At 64.2% G+C, this 19,605-nt stretch overlaps 3 protein-coding genes and 1 long non-coding RNA gene across 7 annotated transcripts; 2 read left to right on the top strand and 2 right to left on the bottom strand.

Annotated features, from left to right (window-relative positions):
- Nucleotides 1–21: 21 nt before the first annotated feature.
- Nucleotides 22–11,402, bottom strand: HGS (hepatocyte growth factor-regulated tyrosine kinase substrate). 3 transcript variants are annotated; one of them, XM_090291513.1, is made up of 22 exons: nucleotides 11,280–11,402; nucleotides 9,811–9,895; nucleotides 9,522–9,597; nucleotides 9,116–9,208; nucleotides 7,530–7,653; nucleotides 6,641–6,693; nucleotides 6,302–6,370; nucleotides 5,614–5,738; nucleotides 4,621–4,699; nucleotides 4,449–4,547; nucleotides 4,236–4,331; nucleotides 3,681–3,719; nucleotides 3,464–3,607; nucleotides 3,309–3,368; nucleotides 2,489–2,702; nucleotides 2,020–2,192; nucleotides 1,802–1,942; nucleotides 1,543–1,720; nucleotides 841–974; nucleotides 647–766; nucleotides 436–525; nucleotides 22–154 (listed from the first exon to the last, which is right to left on the bottom strand). In XM_090291513.1, exons 1-22 carry the CDS (start codon nucleotides 11,314–11,316, stop codon nucleotides 47–49), a joined length of 2,337 nt encoding a protein of 778 aa, XP_090147639.1. In that variant the 5' UTR covers nucleotides 11,317–11,402; the 3' UTR covers nucleotides 22–46. The 3 variants fall into 3 exon arrangements, with proteins under 3 accessions (XP_090147639.1, XP_090147640.1, XP_090147638.1); XM_090291514.1 differs by having other exon boundaries at nucleotides 2,489–2,699; XM_090291512.1 differs by lacking the exons at nucleotides 22–154; nucleotides 436–525; nucleotides 647–766; nucleotides 841–974 and having other exon boundaries at nucleotides 1,389–1,720; nucleotides 2,489–2,699.
- A 170-nt stretch (nucleotides 11,403–11,572) lies between these two features.
- ARL16 (ARF like GTPase 16) lies at nucleotides 11,573–14,698 on the top strand. Of its 2 annotated transcripts, none has more exons than XM_090291517.1 (5): nucleotides 11,573–11,676; nucleotides 11,895–11,953; nucleotides 12,381–12,494; nucleotides 13,054–13,169; nucleotides 13,312–14,698. In XM_090291517.1, the coding sequence occupies exons 1-5, from the start codon at nucleotides 11,616–11,618 to the stop codon at nucleotides 13,481–13,483; spliced, it is 522 nt and encodes a 173-aa protein (XP_090147643.1). In that variant the 5' UTR covers nucleotides 11,573–11,615; the 3' UTR covers nucleotides 13,484–14,698. The 2 variants fall into 2 exon arrangements, with proteins under 2 accessions (XP_090147643.1, XP_090147642.1); XM_090291516.1 differs by having other exon boundaries at nucleotides 11,588–11,676; nucleotides 12,416–12,494; nucleotides 12,953–13,169.
- A 233-nt stretch (nucleotides 14,699–14,931) lies between these two features.
- CCDC137 (coiled-coil domain containing 137) lies at nucleotides 14,932–19,570 on the bottom strand. Its single transcript, XM_090291515.1, has 6 exons — nucleotides 19,411–19,570; nucleotides 19,016–19,149; nucleotides 17,330–17,549; nucleotides 16,572–16,654; nucleotides 16,327–16,406; nucleotides 14,932–16,199 (listed from the first exon to the last, which is right to left on the bottom strand). The coding sequence occupies exons 1-6, from the start codon at nucleotides 19,548–19,550 to the stop codon at nucleotides 15,981–15,983; spliced, it is 876 nt and encodes a 291-aa protein (XP_090147641.1). The 5' UTR covers nucleotides 19,551–19,570; the 3' UTR covers nucleotides 14,932–15,980.
- Nucleotides 15,692–18,748, top strand: LOC149999079 (uncharacterized). Its single transcript, XR_016514065.1, has 2 exons — nucleotides 15,692–18,311; nucleotides 18,400–18,748. It is a non-coding gene; the product is annotated as an uncharacterized LOC149999079 (long non-coding RNA).
- Nucleotides 19,571–19,605: the final 35 nt, after the last annotated feature.

Here is a 19,605-nt window from a genome sequence, read left to right as displayed (position 1 = left end):
GCGGTCGCGGACGCAGTGTTGCTCCGGCGGCGCGAACTGGCTGCGCTCAGTCGAAGGAGATGAGCTGGGCCTCGCTGCCCGGCCCCTGCGGCCCCTGGACCGGCGGCTGTGGGGCCACCGGCGGTGGCTGGGCCGGGCCCCCGGAGGGCGCCATCTGCGGGACAAGCGGCGGTTGGTTGTGCCTCTACGCCAGTGGCTTCTCTGGAGCACCCACCGCGGCCTTGCTCCTCAGCCCAGCCCAGCCCAGCCCGCCCAGGGCACCGGAGGGACCCCCAGCCCCCAGCGGGACCCGCCCCCGGAGCTCCTGACCACGTCCAGAGACTTGAGCTTTCAGGCCAACGCGCGGTTTGGTCCCCTGGGGTCACCGTGTGTCCAGGCACTGCTTGCCCTGCGGAGGGCGCGGGGGCCCAGGAAGGGGCCCTGCGAGAGGCTCACCTGCTGGTACAGGGGCTGCTGCCCCGAGATGTAGGGCTGCTGAGGGGGCGGCAGAGCTGCGTCCTGGCTGGGCAGCGTGGGCATGAGATTCTGTGGGACGAGGAACCCGTGAGAAAAGGGCCCTGTGACCAGGCGGACGGGGCCTTTTCACCTTGCGTGGCAGGGAAGGGGGTGACCAGAAGGGCCCCACAGCCGCTCCGCAGGGCCTCACCTGCATGCTGTAGGGCTGGTAGCCCATGGACACCGCCTGGGCCCCCATGTAGCCCACGCTGCTCGGCTGCGGCGGCTGCGGCATGGCCGGGACGCTCTGGGTTGCCTGGGAGGCCACGGCCTGTGGAAGGAGGGCCGTGAGGGCAGGCACCTCGCGGGGGCCGCTCGGGGACGGGCGCTGCCTCGCCCACCTACCTGGTAGCCCTGGGTCGGGGTGGGCTGGTAGGAGGAGTAGGCTGGGCTGGCGCTGGGCCCCGCGGGGCCTTGGGGTGCGGCCTGTGTGCCGGGGGCCCCTGCCGGGTACATGTAGGCGCTCACCATGCTGGGATCTGTGGGGAGGAGGCATGAGCTGGAGACCCCGGGCTCAGGGGCCTTGCTCTGCCTGGAGTTTTAGAGCGAAGTTCACGTTTCACATTCTCACCAAAGAAAAGTAAGTGGAGTCAACAAGGATGGGAAAAGACCCTAAAGTTGAAAGAAGGAAGAAATGAACCCAGCTGTGTTCCCCGAGTCCAGGACACTGCAGGGGTGGGGACAGCTCTGCTGGTCCCTCTGAACCCAGAGCGGGACTCAGGACAACAGACCACTGTCAGCCTTTCACAGCAGCCTGGGCTGGCACTGCTGAAACGACCGTCTGTGAACCTGGGACCGAAACATAAGTCGTGGGGGGTGGCCAATGCCAGGCACAGAGGGAGGAGGCCTGAGTCGCTGGACTGGCAGGTGTCTGAGTGGAGGAGTTAGTGCTGTAAGGACGTGTGGGCACGTGCGTACAAAGCGAGCAAACGTGGTAACGTAACATTCGGGGAACCTAGCCTGTAAATGTTCCATGCAAATAAAAATGAAGGAGGTAATGGTCTGGGGCTCATCCTGGGTGGCCGGCACGTCCGCCCGCCCTGTTACCTGCTCCGGCCCCAGGCACGCTGGGGTAGGGGCTGGCGCCAGCAGGGGCGGGCTGGCTCATGTACACGGTGTGCATGGGGGAGCCCTCCACTGAGCCTGCTGGGCTGAAGGTCCCCGGGAAACTGGTGGCGCCAGAGGGCTGGTATAGCACGCCACCTGCAGCGGGCATGGCCTGGAGCTGGGGACAGAGAGGGCTGTCAGGGTGGCTCCCGGCAGCCACGGACCAGACCAGTGGGAATGGGACGACTGGGACACGTGCCTGGGCGTAGGGCAGGGAGAAGGCGGGCATCTGGGCGCGCATCTGAATGGTCTGCTTCTGCTGCTCCAGGCGCAGCTGCCGCTCCTTCTCCTGCTCCTGCAGGCGCTGGATGGCCAGCTGCCGCTGCACCTCCAGGTACTCCTGCGGCCACAGGGCGGTCGTCAACACCGGCCGCGCGCCCGTGCCCCTGCGGCCCAGCCGCCCGCCCGCCACCGCACCTGCTTCTTCTGCCGCATGATCTCCAGCTTCTGGGCCAGCTGGATCTGGCGCTGGCGCTCTGCCTCCTCGGCTGCGCGGCGCAGCTTCTCCCGGTGCTCCTCCCGCAGGGCGCTCAGCGCCCCCCGGGCATCACGGATCTGCGCCAGTTTGTCCTGCAGCCCCTCGTAGTACACTGTGGGGGGCAGAGTGGGGCCGTTGGCATTGCACGGACACGGGGGGCGCCTGCCTTTGTCCGGCTCGTTGACAGGGCATGGCTGACGCTGGGGCTGGGGGACTCTGCCTTCAGCTGACCATCCAGTGCTTGGTGGGACATTACTGAGACCACCTCCCCCGAGGCAGCCCCACCCCAGGAACCTTTCCACCAGCCAGTGCAGGACGCCCTCACACAACACTGGCCGGGGATGCTAGGCCGAGAGGGTGCCCACGGCACCATCGGGGTGCAGTGCGGCCGGGCCGAGAGGGACGTACACCTGCGCTCGTCCAGCTGGTTGAGCAGCTCCAGCAGCTGGGGGTGCATGCCGTTGATGGACTGGAAGAGCGACAGCACGGCCGAGTCGTTGGTGATGCTGCGGCCGCGCACGTGGTTGCTCTTCATGCGGTTGACGAAGGTGCTGACGGCGTTCTGCAGGGCCTTCAGGAACTGGGCGTGGCTCTCCTCCGACTCCCCATTCTGGAACTGCTGCTGGGGACACAGAGGGCTACCGAGTCAGGGTCCGCCTCCCTGGGTGGGGCCGGCCTGCCGGGGCCCCACCTGCCCCAGCCCCTGGCCTGCCGCCCGGAAGGGGCCGCCAGCACCACAGCCTCCTATCCCAGGAGAAACCCAGGCCCAGGGAGGCTGCAGGCACGCCCACTGGTGGGCACACAGGGTCTGCCTCCCTTGAAAGGCCCTGGTTGTTTTTCCTTTTTTTTTAAGACTGTTCATTTTTAGAGACGGGAAGGAAGAAAGAGGGAGAGAAACATTGATAGCTGCCTCTCACACGCTCCCAGTGGGGACTCGGCCTGCAACCAGGGCATGTGCCCCAACCAGAAATTGAACTGGCGACCTTTCAGTTTGTGGCAGGATGCCCGCCCTGCTGAGCTACACTGGCCAGGGTGGCCCTGGCTTCTGACTGCAATGGCCAATGAGTCCTGGAAGCCTGAGGACAGACCGAGCTGGTGGCTCTGGACTCGGTCCATCTGACAGCAAGTGGCTGAGCCCACCTCCGGGAGGTCACTATGGGCGACAGGCGCCTGGTGCTCTGCACTCCACACCCACAGACTGTTTCCCTGGCCCGAGAAGGGAGCTTACCTCATTGAAGGGGACACTGGAGGACGTTATGGGCTGAGGGTCTGCCTCCGGGAGGGGAGCCTGGAAGAGACCAGAGGGTGAATGGGGCAGGCCTGCCCTCGGGTCCCCTCCCGGACATACATCACGGACCGGATGCACTGAGAGCGGCCCCTTACCTCCACCACGTTCACGGGGGCTGTGTGTCCCTCCCCGGCCTGGGTGGCCGGCTCTGCCAGGGGCACAGGGGCAGACGGCGTGGGGCTCTTCCGCGCCTCTTCCTGCTTCTTCTCCCAATAGTTCCGGTTGAGGTACCGGGCGAGCTGTGTGGACAATGAGAGGTCACCTGGAGGGCCAGGGCACAGCCAGGAGCAGCACCGCACACAAGGAACTCACCTCGGGGTCCATGTCCTCAGCTACTGGTGCTGACGAGTTCTAGGGAGACATGGGGGGGGTCTGAGGGGTCACAGGCCACACACCTCAGCTCTGACCCAGCCGTCACTCAGGAAATCCGATGGCACAGCAGTGCCAGGGGACCCCGGAGTCTGACCAGAGCTGGTTTGAGCAGATGGTCCCCAACAGGCAGGTGGGGGGACTGTTCTCAACCCCTGGGCACGGCTGGTAGCACCCCAACCGCGTCACAGAGCAGCTGAGCTGATTCCCAAGAAAGGAAGTCCTGTCGCGGCCACAGGCTGAGGCTAAGAAGGGGCAGCCACCCTTGGCCCCAGGGGTCCAGGGCTGTGGAGGAGGCTGGGCCCTCACCAGCGGGGTCTCCAGCCTTTCTGGTGTCCCTGCCCCACAGGAGACCCCTGCCCAGCGCGCCGAGAGCCGTGGGGGTTATGAGTCCAAGTGAGAGCGCTGGCCTTCTGGGGGCAGCCCCCATGGCCTCCCCCGGGAAGCAGTGCAAGCCCTGTGGCGGGGCCGTGGCGCGGTGGGGCAGGGGCGGCTCACCACGGGCGAAGAGTACAGGCTGCTGGCGGGGGGCGCTGACGAGGCCACGGGCGTGGGCTCCGCCTTGGGGTATGTGCTGTACGTGGACTTCTGTCTCTGCGGGGGGACCAGGAAGTGTCCCACAAGGAGCACGTGGCACTGCAGGCAGAGCCTCTGCTCCGCAAACATCTGGGGGTACTCCCCCAGCGCCCAGACTCAGCGCCCCCGCCTCACCATCCTCTCCTTTTCCTCGGCCTCCGACTGCGACAGGGCCAGGGCCAGCTGCAGCTCCTCCTCCTCCTGCAGCGCGGTCTCGTCCCGCTTGGGAGGCAGCTGGGGGCGAAGCGGCTGCGTGAGCGGGGCCCAGGGCAGCGTGCCCGGGGGGAGGCCCAGCGGCGGGTGGTACCTGGGACTGCTGCGACAGGGGGCTGGTCAGGTACTCGGCGGGCAGCTCCGTCGTGGAGGGCGCCTTGCCGTCCGCTTTCCTGGGGCAACAGGGTACAGGGGGTGAGCACCGCACCCCGGCCCCCCAAGGTTCTCGAGGACGCGGCCTGGGGCTTCCCCCCACCGTCACCAGAGTGACAGCAGTGGTTCCACAGGCCACATCAGGAGAAAAACTGGACCCTCCAGTGTGCTGCCAGGCTGAGGGACGCTGGGCCTGTCACCCGCCCTGAGCCGCAGCCCCGTCTCCCGGAGTGAGGTTCAAACACCCGCCTGGCTGGGCTGCAGCTTCCACAGGAAGGGAACTTCCCAGCACAGCGGCCGCGGGCACCACCTAACAGGGATCGGCTCCCCTTGCCGACACTGGGACAGACGGACAGCAGCGTAAGCCTCTGCATCCGCTGCACCGAGGACACAGCCGCCCTCCGGGGGTCCTGCCAGGAGCGCAGACCCTGACCCTGAGGGTCCCACTGCAAGGGCCAGGGCACTTCAGAAATGTCCTTGTCAGGAAAGACAGAGCATTGGACCACATGGGGGTTGAGGGAGCTGAGAGCCAGACAGGTCCTGAAGGGACAGAACTGCCACCAGCATCACGGGGGCTCGGTGAGAAGAGAGCAGGGACAGCCAAGGACACGCAGCACTGTCCTGGCGTCAGTGCCCACCCACCCGCTGGGGCCCCAGACAGAACGTCCTCTACCACACATGAAGCTTCAGTACCAAACATGTGAACACACATGCAGGCGGGGGAACCTCACATCCATGTCAACACCAAGGGGCCAGGTGGAGGGCGCCCCCCCATCACGCCTGCATCTTCGTGGACTTTACTTCCCACCAAAGGTAAACAGAGAAGCAGCCCCAGCAACCCGGCCGGCAGGTCCCAGGCCACCCTTCCAACAGCCCTCGGCCGGCAAGAGCTGGGTTGCGTGGGGCCCAGGGGGCAGGGCTGGTGGGGACGCACCTGTTGAGCTGCTCGTAGCAGGGCTCACACACGCGCACCTCCTTCTCGATGCCGAACTTGGGGATGGCGGAGCACCTGGAGGAGCACTTGCCGCAGAAGATCTGGCCGCAGGCCCGGCAGTGGTGCTGCGACACGGGTAGGGTGGTGGCTGGTGATGGCCGGGGACTCTCCCACCAGCCCGCCCAGCACCACCCCTCGAGCGCAGTCAGGCCGGCCTTCCAAGGGCAGGCAGAAGGCAGGCCTGGGAGAGCAAAGGCTCTGGGGAACGGGGCCAGGCCCAGGATGTCAACAGCAGCCACGATTTGCGGGGAAAGATTTTAAGTTAAAAAGGAAGGTTCACAAAATACGTGTGAGAATCCTGCTGGGCGGGGGTCTGGGGAGTCTGCAGACACCCATTGCCGGCCTGGCCCTCAGTGGGGGGCGGACAGCGGCGGTGGGTCTGAGCGGACAGGCTGAGTCAGCTGAGGGGCTGTCAGCTGAGGCAGTGCGACCCGAGCCCCCAGCCCGGACCCTGGCTGTTCTGGGCCCCGGGAGCATGACCTTTACCCGATGGCACTGACTGTCAGACACCAGACCCCCAATGACCACGGTCGCCACACGGCTGGGGCCGGTGTTCCTCCCCACCCCCCACCAGCCCACAGCCAGGGGGGAAGGGCGCCGGGGCCCTCCCAGCAGCGGGCACGCTCACCTTGCGGGTCATTACCCCGAACTGCACCCGGCACCGGTGGCACTCCTCTGCGTCCACCCAGTCGGGGGCCTGGGGGACGACAGAGTCAGGACCCCACGGCCCCGCCCTCCCGGTCCACGATCCCCGCCCCTTAGAGGCCAGGCCCAGCCACTGTAGACGCGAGGAGGGAGCCCCTGCAAAGGACCGCTCTTTCTAAGGTGCCCGCAGCCTCAGCGACAGGAGGAGGCTCGGCCTGCCTGCTCCGCCTGACAACACTGGGCGCCTTGTGCGTGACGCGGCAGCGGCTCTTCGTGGCCTCCCCGGCGCAGCCCCACCCCCGCCTCGGCACCCGAGACTCACTCTCTCCGCGGCGAACATGGCGTCGCTCTCCTTGAACTCGGGGAAGACGTGTCCTGGAGAAAGAGGGCTGTGGTCAGCACCTGGGCCTCCCTGGAGTGCGAGGCCCCCACAGCCTCACCTGTCCCCCCGCCATCTGCCCTGACACCTTTAGGTCCCTGCATCTGCCTCCCCGAACAGACCTCCGAGAGGCACAGCTGGCAGGCCGCCCCACACCCAGGTAGCCCCCCGGGCCAAGTGGAGCCGGGCCTCGCTCCCGCCACGCCGAGGCCTCCCAGGGCTCCTGTCTCGCTCTAGCCAGCCCCACTTCCCGGTGGTCTCAAAGTCGGGGCCCCAAGCCCTTGTGGAGGCACAGACCCCTGGGAATCCTGTAAGGCTTTGGACACACTTCCCCGGAGAGCAAACGTGAGCCCACTACCAGCACCCGGTGTCCAACATCCAGGGCTGGAGGCCTGAGGCCAGCCCGCAGCAGGTGAGGGGCACAGTCTGGCCCCCCATGGCCACCAGACGCAGTCCCTGCTCACACCCCCTGCCTCCTCTTCAGGGCAGGGGACCGGGCTGAGCCCCTCCCCCGCTGCCTGGCTGGCAGGGGCACCAGCAGATCCTCTAAGCGGGGCCTGCCGCACCCTCCCTGCCCACAGCTCTCCGTGGTCGCCGCGACAGCAGCAGGAAGGCAGAGCAGCCCTACAGCGCACGCCCCAGCTGTCCCGCCTGAGCCTGCCACCACCCAGGACTTCTGCCGACTCAGGGCTGACCCCGCGTGCCCACCCTGGGGATGCTGCTGCATGTGCTCCCCGCTGGTCACCCAGAGGTGCTGTCCCCTGTCCACCCAGGGTGAGCGCCGCCCCCCTCGGTCCTGTCTGCCGCAGGCGCTGTCCCAAGCCCCACTCACCTTCCACCTTCATGATCTGGTACGTGTCCTGGACCACCTTGTACTTGGGCTCGTTGCGGAAGGCATGCGCCCAGGCCTGGATTAGGTATAGGATCTTGTTCCGGACGTTGACTTCCACCTGCCTCTGTAGAGCAGGAGGAAAGGTGTGAGGAGCGCCGCGGGAGACGCAGCTGCACAGGGATATCTCGGCCTCACAAAGTGGCTGGCGAGACCCCACTACTCAGGGCAGAGGTGAGGGGGGCCCCCAGGGTGGGGCGCAGGGGCCACGTACAACTCTTCCCGGGCCCAGCCCTCCTCCATGGAACCCTGACCCTGAGCACGAGACCCTCGCACCAGTCTGCCCACTCGGGGCCTGCACGGGAACCCCAGGAAACCCAGGGCCCCTGAGGCAAAAGCCCTCTAAATCCCCTGATCTCGCAATGAACTGTGTCTCTCCCCACCCCTCCCTGACCAGGCTGGGGGCTCCTCAATCTGTACCCACTCTGGCCCTGCCTGACACTGGCCCCCTCCTTCCAGTCACAGCTGCTCCAGGGATGTCCCCACATACAGAGCCCCCATTTCTACCAGCTCAGAGCACAGCCACACTTGTAGGGCCCTCTGGGACGCCGTCACTCAGGGGAAGGGCAGGACAAGAAAGACGCTGTGTGGAGACGCCAACCACAGCTCAGCGCTGGGCTTCTGGGTTTTTCCTGAGACCCGCGCCCCGTCAGTGGACGCGCTCTCCTGTCCCCAAGGGGACCAACAGCCTCAGGCCGTGTGCAACAGCAGAGTGCGACCTGCTGACGCGGCAAGGAGGCGGCCCCCCAACCCTCCCCTTTCCGACGCGCCAGAGCAGGCCTCCGAGCAGCCGGCTGGCAGCTCTAGTCCCGTGGGCCCATGGCTCTGGGGCAGGACCAGGAAACCGTGGCCGGGCCCAGTGGTGGCAGTGAGACAGTGCCCGGGGCTGTGCGCCTCGGCGACCCCCCGGGCAGCCTCACCTCCACGGGGCGCCCTTTCTGCTCAGAGAATGGCCGCCCCGCCTGGCTCTGCATCACAACCTCGGTGTCACTGCCCACGTCATGATCCCTGAAGGGGCAGCGCAAGTGTGGGAGGCCACAGGCAGGGGCCACGCAGGACGTTTTGGGCTCAGGAAGACTTTTGCTCCTCTGCCCAAGGAGGGGTCAAGTCCCAGCTCTCCCTCCATAAACACGTTGGACTCACCTGCCTACAACTCAGAACCTTCCCACCGTTCCCGCGATCTGCCCAGCTGCTCGTGGGACTCCCGGGCCTCTGCTCACACACACAGCTCCTTCTGCGACCTGCTCTGCCACTGAGTGAGTGAGCCCTGCCTTTTGGGGCTCAGCCCCCAGCTCTGCCCCCAGGAAGCCTTCCTCACCCTGGAGAAAGAGGGGCCTCCTGCGCCCAGATGTCACCAGGTTGGGGCCGGCGCAAGGACTACCAACGCTCACCCTCCCGGCCTCTGCAGCACCTGGCATTGTTCCTGCCGCAGGTGCCAGCAAAGACCCAGAAAAGCAAAGGCCTGGTGGCAGGGGGACGGCACCCCTTCAACGACCATCTGGATCCACTGCTCCCAATGGGGCACCTACCTTCAGCAGCTCCTTCAGCTCCTCCATGGTCTGCTTGTTGGCCACCTCATCATGGACCGTCTGGCCACAGTTCTTCACCACAGACTCCATGACCTGCAGATGCCAAGGAGGGGAAGGGTTAGGCTGCTGGTCAGGGCAGGGACCCCTCTGGGCCCCATGGCAGCCTGAGGCAGGCGGCAGCCAGTGCTCCCTGGGCTCCTCCTAACTCCATGTGTCATCACCAGGACAGAGACCAGAGTCACCCTCCCCTCCCTGAGTGTGTCAACCTCGGGTGGAGCAGCGGAGGCAGCCCCAGCACTGGCAGTGTGCAGGCTGGTGGGCAAGGCTGTGGGGCCACTTCTCTCTGTCACCCTGACTGCTGGGCATGGGGCCCCTTGAGAGGACTGGAGTGCAGGGGTCCAGTCACCTCTAGCGCATACAATGCCACATGGGGGTTCTTGTCATTGACTTTCTTTTTGATGGAACTCACGGCATATTTTGCCCTGAAAAAAGAAAAGGGCGTCGGTAGAGGCAGAGACAGGAAGAGACAAAACAGTCGCAGGACCTGAGCACAGACAAGTCCAGCTGCCACCTGGCCCCAAGCGGCACAGAGTCCCCTGACTTGCCCCAGATCTCAACAACCCAGCACACAGACCATGCAGCCATCCACGGCCGCGGGCCCTGGAGGGTCACTGGGCAGCGTCCCCCTCACTTACTGCGTGTCCCCCTGGCGGATCAGGTCACAGATCTGCAGGATGGACTCCCAGTCGGTCTCTAGCAGAAGCTGGCTGGTCGCTTTGTCTAAGGCAGAAGCACACCATTACGGGGGCTCATGCTGATGCCCGAGGGGGGCCCCCACTTAGCAAGGGGAAGGATGGGCTGCCTCCTTCCCATTTCACACATCTGGACCCCATGGAAGGCCTGTGCAGCAACCGTAACGACTGCCTTCCTGACCTGATGAGGCAAACTGCCTGAAAAGTACCGAGCGGGGGCCCGCTGTGGGCTCGGCACACGCCCGGCGCCCTTCAGACGCTTCCCGCGAGCTCGCCCCTCGCACGGCCCGAGGAACTGGGCCCTGTTCCCGCCCCCTCGCAGATCAACTGCGGCAGCGGAGCGGTCCCTGCCCGGCGTCACCCCGCTTGCTGGGGACAGAGCCAGGACGCAGCCCCGTGCAGGCTGCTTCTCAGCACAGGAGTCGGCCGCTTCGTCCCTCGGAGGCCGTGGTGTTCAGGGGCCTGACCCAGTTGGTCGATTTCCGCGGGGACGAGGTGCAGCGCCGTCTCCTCCCTGCCCTCTAACGCGAGTGTTCCGTGCGGCGCAACGGGACTGGCCCCAGGGTTCTCCAGCTGGGCCCCGACTCTCTCAGGGCTGCCCCAGACAGCCCTGCCGGCCGGCCCGCCCCGCAGACCACACAGACCCCCGGAGGCCTGTCCGCCGTCAGCACTGATCTGGGGGTGACTTCTGGAGTGACCCTAGAAAGGCTGACTCAGCCGCCTGGCTGAGCTCCTCAGCGCGCGACTTCCCAGAGCAAGAACGACGTCTCACTGAGGTCTCCTCCCGAGCACGCTCCGGGGAAAAGCAGGGTGGGCTCGCCCGACCCCGGGGGTTCCCAGGGCGCCCCTCACAAGTTAGGGCGCACGCTGTTTCATTGGAGGGAGGGGCACGTGCCCGTAACTATTCCTTTTCCTGCCTGAAGCCTGTGGCCTCCGGGAGGCTCGCGAAGGATCAGCCCTAGACTCCAGCGGACCGAAGAAACGCTGTCCTTCCTGACCCACCGGCGCTTCCCCGAGCAGGTGGGGACGGACGGCGCTGGCCGGGTCCCCAGGGAGATGTCGTCCCTTTGGGGGTGCCAAGGTTCGGGTCAGCAGCCCCAGATCCCAGGCAACCTAGGCGTTTTGGGGGCGAGGGAGGGTGTCTTCAGAGGTTTCGCTGTTCGATCGAGTCACCCATCTTCGTGACTCAGGACTTCGGGCCCGCTAGGGCAGAGGCCCGTGGTCGGTTCCCAGAGACCTGCCGGCTCCGGGCCCGGCTCCTCCGCGGACCCTCATCCGCCCCGGCCAGCGCCCGCGCCCCGCACTGTCGAGACCCGCTTGCGGCGCGCCCATCCAGGGTCCCGGCCGCGCGGCGACCATTCCGCTCCGCTCCCGGGCCGCGGGACGGCCGCTAGGGGCAGGGGCCTCGTTACCTAGGAGACGCTCGAAGGTGCCGCTGCCTCGCCCCATGGCGACCCGAGCCCGACCCGACGCCGAGGCCTCCTTCGCTGCGAGGCGGCGCGCCCCCGACTTCCGCTTCCGCCTTCCCCTCGGGCACGCGCACGCCCGGTCCTACCTCTAGCCGCCAGGAGGCGGCTGTCCGCTCGCCTCAGACGCTGTGCACCGATTGGACCGGGCCTGCTGACAGCGTGAGCACTGAAGACCAATGAGCATACCGGAGGGGCGTCTTATCCAATGAGAGTGGTGGAGGGCGGGCCTTGACTTTCTTGGGGCGGAGCTACGGGTGCCGAGCGGCGCGAGGGTTTAGGATGTGTTTACTGTTGGGGGCTACCGGCGTTGGGAAGTCGCTGTTGGTGAAACGACTGCAGACTATCCTTCCGCGGCGAGACTGCGGGGTGGGGGTGGGGGTGGGGGCCGGGGGGCACCTGGTGCTGGGAGGCCGGGGTGCGGTTGTTGGGGACGCCGGGGGTGAGCGGGGTTAGGGGATGCGGGATGCTCATGGGGCGGTCGGGGGATGGAGTGGGGGTCGGGATCCGGCCGCCGGCCGCCGTCCTCTGCCCCGCTTGGGGTCCTTGACCGCCCCGCACAGCTGAGCTCTCGGGATGGGAAGGGCGACCTGGGCGATCCTCCCCCGACGCGGCCCACGGTAGGCGTCCCGGTAGAAACGTGTTTTGGGTTCTCAAGCGGAAACTCGAGTCCAGCCCGCCGACGCGTTAAATACAACCCGAGGGAAGCGAGTGGGGCGTCGCAGGCGGAGCTGTTCCTACAGCCGCGGTGGAAGGGGGCGCACGGCGGGGGGGCCGAGCCGCCCTCCACACGGTTTAGATTACTGTCGCTGGTCGCCCCCGAGGGCGAATCCCACTGGTGGGCGTTGACCCTCTGGCCAGAACCGGCCCGTCGGGGTAGGGCCCAGAACCCTGGAAGCCCCCCTTCGTTACGGGTTCTGCCTTAGGGCCTAACCCTTGAGAAAGGGCCTGCTGGGCTTTAGGGCACAGGAAGGGGCAGGGCACGCTGCCATGCAGGAGTCGGCGGCCACGAGCTTGTGGTGGTCTCTGCTCCGCGTTTCCCCACAGGTGGGCACCAACCTCACTGACATCACTGTCCGCAGGAAGGTCACCATCCGCGAGCTGGGCGGGTGCATGGGCCCCGTCTGGTCCAGTTACTATGGCGGTTGCCGTTCCCTCCTGGTGAGTCGCAGTCTCGGAGCCCCTGGGGAAGCATGGCCCCATATCGGTCTCATCTAGTCCCCAGCCTCAGCTTGTGTCGAGTGGGGTTTGGGTTTCTGGGCAACTGCTGGTCAAGAAACAGGGCCCGCGCTACTCCCACTCCCCTCCTGGGACCTCGGCGCAGGCCCTGGGGCTCCCGCTCGCCGCTCACTCAGGCAGAAGCTCCCAGGAGGCCTGCACTGCCCACAGGTGACTGCCAGGTGGCCGCCCTCCACCTTGTGGCCATGGCTGTGCTCTTGTTTATGCTTAAAATCTACATCCCTGGGGTTGGTCTTATCCGGGCAAGTCCCGTGCCCCACATTTTGGGATCCTTCCTGGGAGAACTGAGGGCCCCATGAGAAACTTCCGTGTCGGTGGCAACAAGTGACATCCGGTCACTCATACACCTCGTTTCCTTCTGCTTCTGCCTGTCCCCAAAGTCCTTTTGCTCCCTCTGGGCCAGGCCTGTGGTGCCCAGGGGAGAGTTGACGGGAGTTGGCTCCATCACGAAGTGGCCCTGAACGTTCTCCCCTCTTCCCAGTTCATGATGGATGCCTCCAACCCCACCCAGCTCTCTGCGTCCTGCGTGCAGCTCCTGGGCCTCCTCTCTGCAGAGCCCCTCGCGGAAGCGTCGGTCCTGATCCTCTTCAATAAAATGTACGGGTCCGTGAGCTGAGAGGGCGTGCAGAGGGTGCCTGGAGAGAAGCTCCCTGGGAGTGCAGCCAGGAGGGTGGCTCATAGGGAGGGGTTGGAGTGGGCTTGTGGGGCCCACTTTGACAAGGTTCCCCTTTTGCTCCAGTGACCTGCCCTGTTATATGACCATAGAGGAGATGAAGTCGTTAATCAGGCTCCCGGACATCATTGCTTGTGCCAAGCAGACCATCACTGTGACAGAAGTCAGTGCCCGAACTGGCACCGGCTTGACAGAGGTGCTGCACTGGCTGCAGGACACCCACAGAGCTGGCAGGTGACCACGGGTGGGGAGTGCAGCTGGACAGCTCCCTGGGGCAGAGCCTGCGGGTGGCTCTGCTTGGCCTCTGGAGGTTTGTTCTTAGGAAGAGAGGCGACCAGCCTATACCTAGACGGCGGGCTGCTGTGCTGAGTGGCAGTGGTGGGTAAACTGAGGCATCCACGTTACAAACACTCCTGGCAGCTGACGCTGGAATGGACCTACCAGAGCTCTGGTCCTCCTGAGCCCCCGAGGAGCGTGGAGGGCGGGAGAGGCTCTCACAGGGCACAGGTGCCAGCCAGTGCATGCCATGCTGCCCGGGCCTGTGTCCCACTCACCGTGTCCTCCCACTTCAGCTGAGGGTGCTGGCAGAACACTGTTGATGGGTGGGTGTGTTCTAAAGCGCCTGTAACAAATGACCACAAACTTGCTTGAAACGGCCCAAGTTTCTGTTTAGTTCTGGACACCAGAAGTCTGAAATGAAGGTGTCAGCTGGGTTGGACCCTCCTCCTGGCAGCTTGGAGGGGGAATCGGTTCCTTGCCAGTCTTCCCACTTCTGGTGGCCATGGGCAACTTTGGGCGTCCTTGGCTTGTGGCTGCCAACTTCACACCACCCGTCTTCACATGGCCTTCTCTGCTCATGAGGACTGCTGTCATTGGACTTGGGAGCCACCCTGAGATCTGTCATGACATCAGCAGACCCATTTCAGCATCGCATGTTCTGGTGGTTATAACTTGGACATACCTTTTGGGGGCCGCTGTTCAGCCTGCTCTAGCTGGGTAAGGAACCCTCTGCTGGAATGTGCTCGGAAGTGTCCGGCCTTGCAGTGCTTCCGGCTCTGTGCACACAGCCCGTGCCACTGCTGGGTCCCACCCTCTCAGACACACCGTGAACCGTTTCCACCTGGCCACCAAGCAGCCCTCGATGCAGGCAACCTCCAACCCACTGGTGGGGTCCTAATAGATTTCGGGCATCCCCCCACATCAGTGGACTTGAGCAAAGCCTGCTTAAAGAATGAGGTGTTAGAACCTCTTGAGCAATAATTCGTCAGTCCTTCCACTGAGGATGTAAGAACCCCGGGAAAGGGGCAACCACCCGGGGCAAGCTCAGGGACCTGTCTGCAGGGCACCAGCAGGCCAGAGTCCCCCTTTTATACTGTAAATTTCTGAATTATGTAAACCATGGTTTACATACTCAAAAAGCAAATTAAAATAAAGGAAAAATAGCAACTTGAAACCTGAAAACAAAAGATCTTAATTGTCTATCAAGCTGGTACGGTAACGAGAGAGAAAAGAACCTCTTTTGGTGATGCTGGAGCATAACGGCCCGTCCGTCTTTCATTGGAGGACAAAACAGCGGACTTGGAAGCTCCCTTCTGTGCTTTGAGGTGGTATTCTTCATAGCACAGCTATTTTACGTAGTAGGATAAATTTGTGAAACATTCGCAGGGTGAGAAATGGAAACACAAGAAAATACTAAGTTTTAATAACAAAAGATCAATATAAACTCAGACTTTTAATTTTTGTTTTGTGTTCTGTATTTCCAAGGCCTGTCTGCAAAACTGGCCTCGAAGCAATGCCATCTCAGCATCAGTGAGCACTCCCATAGCCCAGACCTTAGTTTTTATACCAAAACCTCACCCACACTACAAGGAACAGTGTCCCTGACAGGAGCCAGACTCCGTAGCTCAGAAGAGGAGAAACTCATGTTTGAATGTGAGCAAGCGGAGGCAGATCAGAGTCCAAAGAGCAATATCTTCCGCTTGCCAAATACCAGGCAACTTAACCTAACAATGAACCTCCAAAAACTAAAAAGCCACCAATCCCTGAAATTGATTGTAACGCCCACCGTTAAAATCACTCTAGTCCATACACTGACCTTATTGGCCACTGTAGGTGACTGACAGCTGCCAAGGTAACTCTGCCAAAGACAGCTCTGCTGTGGGAAATGCTCTGGGGGCCTCGCAGTGGCACTGCGAGCAGATGGTCTGGGCGCTGACCACCCCTGCCTGGGGCTGACTCCCTCCCTCTGCCCCCCCACCCCCCACTGGCTGGCCCTGGCCTTGTCTCCAGCTGTGCTGCTCTTGAACCCAGGGCAGCCTGAGACGGAGCTGGTTGGCCTAAGTGGCCAGCAGTACCTGCAACTGGCAGCAGGGACGGGATTATGGGATTGGCCCATGTCTGTCTCGGCCTCCACCTGTGTGTTCAGAACAGGTGAATGCGACGCTCGGCTCAGGGGAGTGACGCTGGGTGTGACTTGCTGTGTCTCAGCCAGGTACTGGCCCCACGTATGAGGGCGTGGGAACAGATGTGTCCAGTGTGAGACATAGGCCTGGTGGATGGACATTCATGAAAGCAGCCTTTAGGGAAGAAAAAAGGGGAGCAGAGACCAGAGCCGTTCTGGAACTTGGGAGCTAGTGCCCCAGGCTCTGGGTCCTAGGCCCTGTCCCTGGGAGGGACTCAGATCTCTGAGCCCGTCTGGTCTGTGCCACCCAGGCGGCAGCCTCAGTCTCTTGCCATCATAGGTGCATCTCTGGCTGCTTCTCGGGAGGGAGGCGGGCTGACTGAGCCCCCTGCTGCCGCCGCTGCAGCTGCAGCTGCTTCATCGCCCTGTAGGCCTGCACAACCCGCTCTCTCTCCTCTGCCACGATCCGCTGTCGGGCCATCGAGGTGGCTGGTGGATGGGACGTTCCGCCAGGGCTCAAAAGCATCTCCAGTATCAGTGATTTCTTGCCAGGCTGAAGACCAGACAGAATGTGCAGCACAGGTTCAGGAAGAGGGGAGAAGACATAGTCCAAGAGCTGTCAAGCCTGGTAAGAATCACACTCATCGGTGACAAACAGGGAAGTCCCCGCCCCTTCTTACCTGGCCCCTGCTCACACTTGCCCTGGGCTTGACAGTCAACTCGGGGGGCTGCAGGGCGACCTCGCCGAACTCCACTGTGTCTAAAGGGGCAGAGGCGTGCACCTGAGGCCCGCTGCCCACGCAGCCACTGCAGGCCCAACACCTGAGCCGCAGTCTGCCCACCCACTGACCCGGGGGGGGACACAGGCACCCGCCAGCCCCCATCCTCCACCCAGGACTGACTCGGTCCCCTCGGGATGAGCCACCTCGGAGCAGCTCCTGCTCCAGCCTCTCCGCTGCCTTCTCCTCTCTTCTCCACCGGGCTTTATCCAGTTGCCGCTTCCGGAACCTGGGGAAGGAAGCGCCACACCATTCAGGTCCTAACTCATTTCACTGGACTCGGGAGGCGGAGGTTGCCCTGCCCTTGAGGATGCCCCAGGCGGCTGCCTCCACCCCACAGCTGCCCACCAGAGAGGGCCTTGAGCCCAGCCGGCCACCCGCTACAGGAGGAGGCGCCACACTTCCTCTTCACAAGTGAGGGGACAAGGCTGATAAGGGTCACTGCTAACGGCTCTCAAATCTCCAGACAAGAAAGGTGACATTGGAACAGAACCGCAGTCCATGTACAGGGAGAGAAGGTGGCACCCGCCAACTGGAAAGGGAACCCCAGGGCTGTGTGCCAGGCTCACCCCACCGCCACAGCCCTGATTTCCATGGGGGCAGACATGGTCCCTGGGGGCCAGCAAGCCCTCTTGGGGGCAACAGAGCCTCATCTTTTCTCTGCATCCCTACAGCAACCAGCCTGGGCTGGACAGCTGGCCCTGGCCTGCTCTGCTGCTTGTGCCCCCTTATGATTGCCCGGAAAAACGCAGCAACGAGGCTAGGCCCTCAGAGGTCCGTGGGTCAGAGCCTCCCTGAGCCCGAGGTCACCAGGGACTTGAACTTCTTTCCCTGCATCATGGGATGGGGTGCGGTGCCCCTAGCAAGCAAGCCCTGTTGCTGCCGGGCCCCCAGCCCCGCTCACGCTTTCTTCCGCTCCGACTTCTCCTTGGGAGCCGCCGGCACCTCAGGCTGCTGCTGGGCCCGGTTCTTGCTGAGGAAGAGCACGTGCTGGGCCTCCTGCTCCATGCGCTGGACGTAGGCCCCGTCGGACTCCCCCTTCCTCTGCCTGAACTTGGGGATGGCGATGTCGGGTTCCGTGCCCCGTGCTTCCTTCTCCAGCGTCTTCCTGAAGGCTGCCTGGGCTGAGAACAGAGGGAGGGCGGGCCCAGGGCATGAGGGGCAGCAGGGAGGGGTGGCCCCGCCACTGTCCCAGTTGCTCCCTTCTAAGGCCACAGGACAGGAAGACCAGGCTCAAGACGGAGCAGCCCAGCCCCTGGCTGAAGGGGCTCTAAGGTGCCCGTCTCAGGACACCCACAGCGGAGGGGTCCCTACAGCCCTCTGGGAAGTATCGGAGATGTCACTGCAGCTCAGCCGAAACAGGAAGCAAGGTCGGTGCCCATCAGCAGGGGAGTGCTGACAGAGAGACTCACTGCCCAGGGGCACGAGAGAGCACAGTGGAGCCCCACGGGGGGCGCGGGCACATCGGGGAAGCCCACTGAAGCGAAAACCCAGGACGCTAACCGCGCAGAAGACAGTAAAGCTTCCACGGTGTGTCTTTCCGGGGGAGGGCGGCTGCGCCTCACACCACGCCTTTCAGATTCCACGAGGGTATCTTTTAAACAGCTTAGCCAAACAAGGGCTCCCTCAGTGAGCGTGGTCCAAAGGGGCCGTCCAGTCTTCCCCAGGCCAGAGCCCCCGCCCCCCGCGCCTGTTCACTTCACTCTCCCCAGGCGGCCACGAAAGCCCCAACGAAGAGCCTGAGGTTTCCAGGAAATGATCACACAGCAGCGCTGTACAACCGGCCCTGCGTCTGGGAAAACAAACATGCATCTGCACAGAAGAGAACCACGCCGGACTCCATTCCCCGACGTGTCCTAAAGGTCGTCTCCAGCACAAGCTGATGGGTGGGCAGCGGCCTGGCCTTGGGGAGGGGTGTGGGAAAGGTCACTTTGTCAGTGACCCCCAGAAACCACCCACTTCTCTCTGTTAAAGGGTGTTTTTCAGATGTCCAGCCAATAGGGTCATTAGCTGGACTTGGGTCCCGGAAACCGGACCCCCGCGGTGGCGTGCTCCGACCAAGCAGAACAGGGAACTGAGCCTAACTGTTATTCCTCTGAGCAGGGACCTGCTGCTTTGAGCAATGACCTGGGGAGCAGAGGGAAGTTCTTGTTTGCACGCGCTGTACTTCTGTCCCAGTTCCTGCACCCGCAGGAGCGGGAGTGCACCTGAGATGCTTCATAAGGCCCCCAGTCCCCGGGGTCGGGGCTGTCCACCTAAGTCCGGCTGGTGGACGGTGGACGGTCGCTGGCCAGCGAAAATAAACGCCACAATTTGAAATTCAGATAGTCTCGGGCTCTCCGTCCTCGCGAATGCACCGGAACACTCTCCGCCCCCGTCTCTCACTTGCCAGAGCCTCCCTGACCTGCCGCAGTGGCCCGTCTTCAGAGCAGATCTGAGCCGACCCTCCCCTCGGGTGGAGCTCCACTGCTCTCCCCTGACACCAGGCCCAGGGCCCCCAGGAGCCTCAGCTGCCCCCGCAGCTGCTGCGGCCCTGGCCCGTCGCCCCTGCTCCCGCACCCCGGGCCACCCGCAGGAGCCCGCACGGTACCCTCTTTCCTCCTCTTCTTGTTGCTGACGGGGTTTCTCATGTCCTGGCGGCTCCTCATAATCTCTCGGAGCCGGAAGGGGATTTCCTGTTCATCCTGGTTCTTGGGCTTGCAGTTCACGTTCTTCTTCTCTTTGCTAAGGAGAACACGGCGATGAGGCGCGTCCCAAGGCCGGCAGGAGGCGAGTCGCAGAGACCGAGGCTGGGCCTGGGAAAGCGGCGTCGCGGGCCACCCTGGCTGCTGCGCGGCACGCCGGCCGCGGCGGCGTCCTCACCCCGGAGGCTGCCCCTGAACCGGGCTCCCGCCGAGCGCTCCGAGCGCCCAGGCCACTGACAGGGCAGGACGCGGGGCCTGACCGGGGGAGAGACGCGGGCAGACTGCAGGCGGTGTGACTCACCTGCGTGGCCTGGGCCACGGCGCCGAGCGCTGCTTCCCCTGCAGCTGCTGCCACTGCCGCCGCCGCCCCTGCGGCTGCCGCGGACGCCCAGGCCCCGCTGTCCCCGCGGGGACCGCCGCTCGGCGGGAGGCTCCAGCCATCCGCACACGCCGGCCTCCGGCGAGAAGCCACTTCCTCCCCTGCGCAAGGTCCCGC

This window comes from Furipterus horrens, unplaced genomic scaffold (genome assembly GCF_987537825.1).
Source record: "Furipterus horrens unplaced genomic scaffold, mFurHor1.1.pri manual_scaffold_11, whole genome shotgun sequence".
NCBI lineage: Eukaryota > Metazoa > Chordata > Mammalia > Chiroptera > Furipteridae > Furipterus > Furipterus horrens.
Note: the sequence above shows the minus strand (reverse complement) of the source record. Positions and strands in the feature narration are given on the sequence as shown.